This window comes from Calidris pugnax, unplaced genomic scaffold (assembly GCF_001431845.1).
Source record: "Calidris pugnax isolate Ruff unplaced genomic scaffold, ASM143184v1 scaffold46, whole genome shotgun sequence".
Lineage (NCBI taxonomy): Eukaryota > Metazoa > Chordata > Aves > Charadriiformes > Scolopacidae > Calidris > Calidris pugnax.
The window spans coordinates 8508-10252 of record NW_015090769.1 but is presented as its reverse complement, the minus strand read 5'-3'; the positions used below and the strand labels follow the sequence as shown (position 1 = coordinate 10252).

The 1745-nt window shown below is 66.9% G+C and overlaps 1 protein-coding gene across 1 annotated transcript in view; it reads right to left on the bottom strand.

The window, feature by feature from the left end:
* GTPBP3 (GTP binding protein 3 (mitochondrial)) overlaps positions 1-1730 on the bottom strand; it is a gene marked incomplete at its 5' end in the record, with an annotated part of 3863 nt that extends 2133 nt beyond the window's left edge. The window contains 3 exons of the mRNA XM_014937963.1: positions 184-386; positions 494-580; positions 1495-1730. Coding sequence (XP_014793449.1) covers positions 184-386; positions 494-580; positions 1495-1730 — 526 coding nt within the window. The remainder of the gene's footprint in view (positions 1-183; positions 387-493; positions 581-1494) is intronic.
* Positions 1731-1745: the final 15 nt, after the last annotated feature.

Genomic DNA, 1745 nt, shown 5'->3' with positions numbered 1-1745 from the left:
ATGGAGGGGATGATGGGGATGGAGGGGATGATGGGGATGGAGGGGATGATGGGGATGGAGGGGATGATGGGGATGGAGGGGATGGAGGCGGGGGAGTCAGCCCAGCCCCGTATCCCCAAGCCACCAAGGGGAGGAACCTGAGTGGCCGCATCCAAGCCCACCTTCCTCCCGCCGCCCTGATACCTGGGTGAGGGTCTCGGTCCAGCGCTGGTAGAGCCGGCCCAGCTCCCCCTCCATCTGCCGCAGCGCCTGGCGCCGCTGGGCCTCTGTCTCTGCGCGGATGAGGTCCCCCAGCCCCTCGGCCGCCGTCAGGTCCAGCTTCCCGCGGCGGAAAGCTCGGCGAGTGAATTCCCCGGGCTCGGCGGGACGGAGCCCGGGCAAACGCCCTGCCAGCCCCCGGGTGAGCCCCCTGCCCCCAGCCGGGGGGCTCCGGCGGTACCCCGGGGGGAAAGATCCATGGGGATGAGGGGAGAAGGGATGGGGGGAGCCTCACCCAGCGCCCGCAGCACCCCGCTCACCACCGCCGGCCCGCCGTGGACGTGCAGCTCGGCGCAGTCCTCCCCGGTGAAGCTCTGGGGACCTGTGGGATCGGGGTTATGGCGGCCCCCCCCCAACCCCGGTACACCCCATCCCTTCCCTTCCCATGGCAACATCCATGCTTCACCCCATAGAGGCTTTTGAGGGGCTCTGGAGATCCCCCATAGGGCACTAAGACCTCTCACTTGGCACCAAGACCCCCATATAGGACACCAAGCCCCCCATAGGGCACTAAGACCTCTCACTTGGCACCAAGACCCCCATATAGGACACCAAGCCCCCCCATAGGGCACTGAGACCTCTCACTCAGCACTGAGACCCTCCCATAGGGCACCAAGACCCCCATATAGGACACTGAGACCCCCCATAGGGGACCAAGGCCCCCCCATAGGGCACTAAGACCTCTCACTAGGCACCGAGAACCCCCATATAGGACACTGAGACCCCCCATAGGGGACCAAGGCCCCTCCATATGGCACTGAGACCTCTCACTAGGCACCCAGAACCCCCATAGGGCACTGAGACCCCCCTCATAGGGCATCAAGACCCCCTACCAGGCACCAAGACCCCCCCATACGGCACCAGGTGCCCTCTGCCAGGCACCAAGAACCCTCACAAGGCACTGAGACTCCCATATAGGGCACTGAGAGCCCCCCATAGGGCACCAAGACCCTCTACCAGCCACCAAAACCCCTGTATAGGGCACTGAGACCCCCCTCAGAGGGCATCAAGACCCCCTGACCAGGCACCAAGACCCCCATATAGGGCACCAAAACCTCTCACAAGGCACCGAGACTCCCATATAGGGCACTGACACCCCCCCATAGGCCACCGAGACCCTCTACCAGCCACCGAAACCCCCGTATAGGGCACTGAGGCCCCGCCACAGGGCACTGAGACCCCCTACCATGCACCGAGACCCTCCCATAGGGCACCGGGAGCCGATGCGGAGCCCACCTGAGAACCAGACGACGAGGCCGCGGTCGAGGGTCTCGGCGGTGTCGGGGTCGCGGATGCGGCGCAGGGCCAGGACGCGGGGCGGGGGCAGCTCGGGGGGGTCGGTGAGGCTCTGCAGGGCCCCCCGGCTCCCCGGCCCGCTGGCACGGATGACGGCCACCCCACAGCGGCCGTGGCCCGAGGAGAGGGCGAAGATGGTGTCCCCCCACGCCGAGGAGCACAGGCGCTGCGCACACCTACGGGGGGGGAAT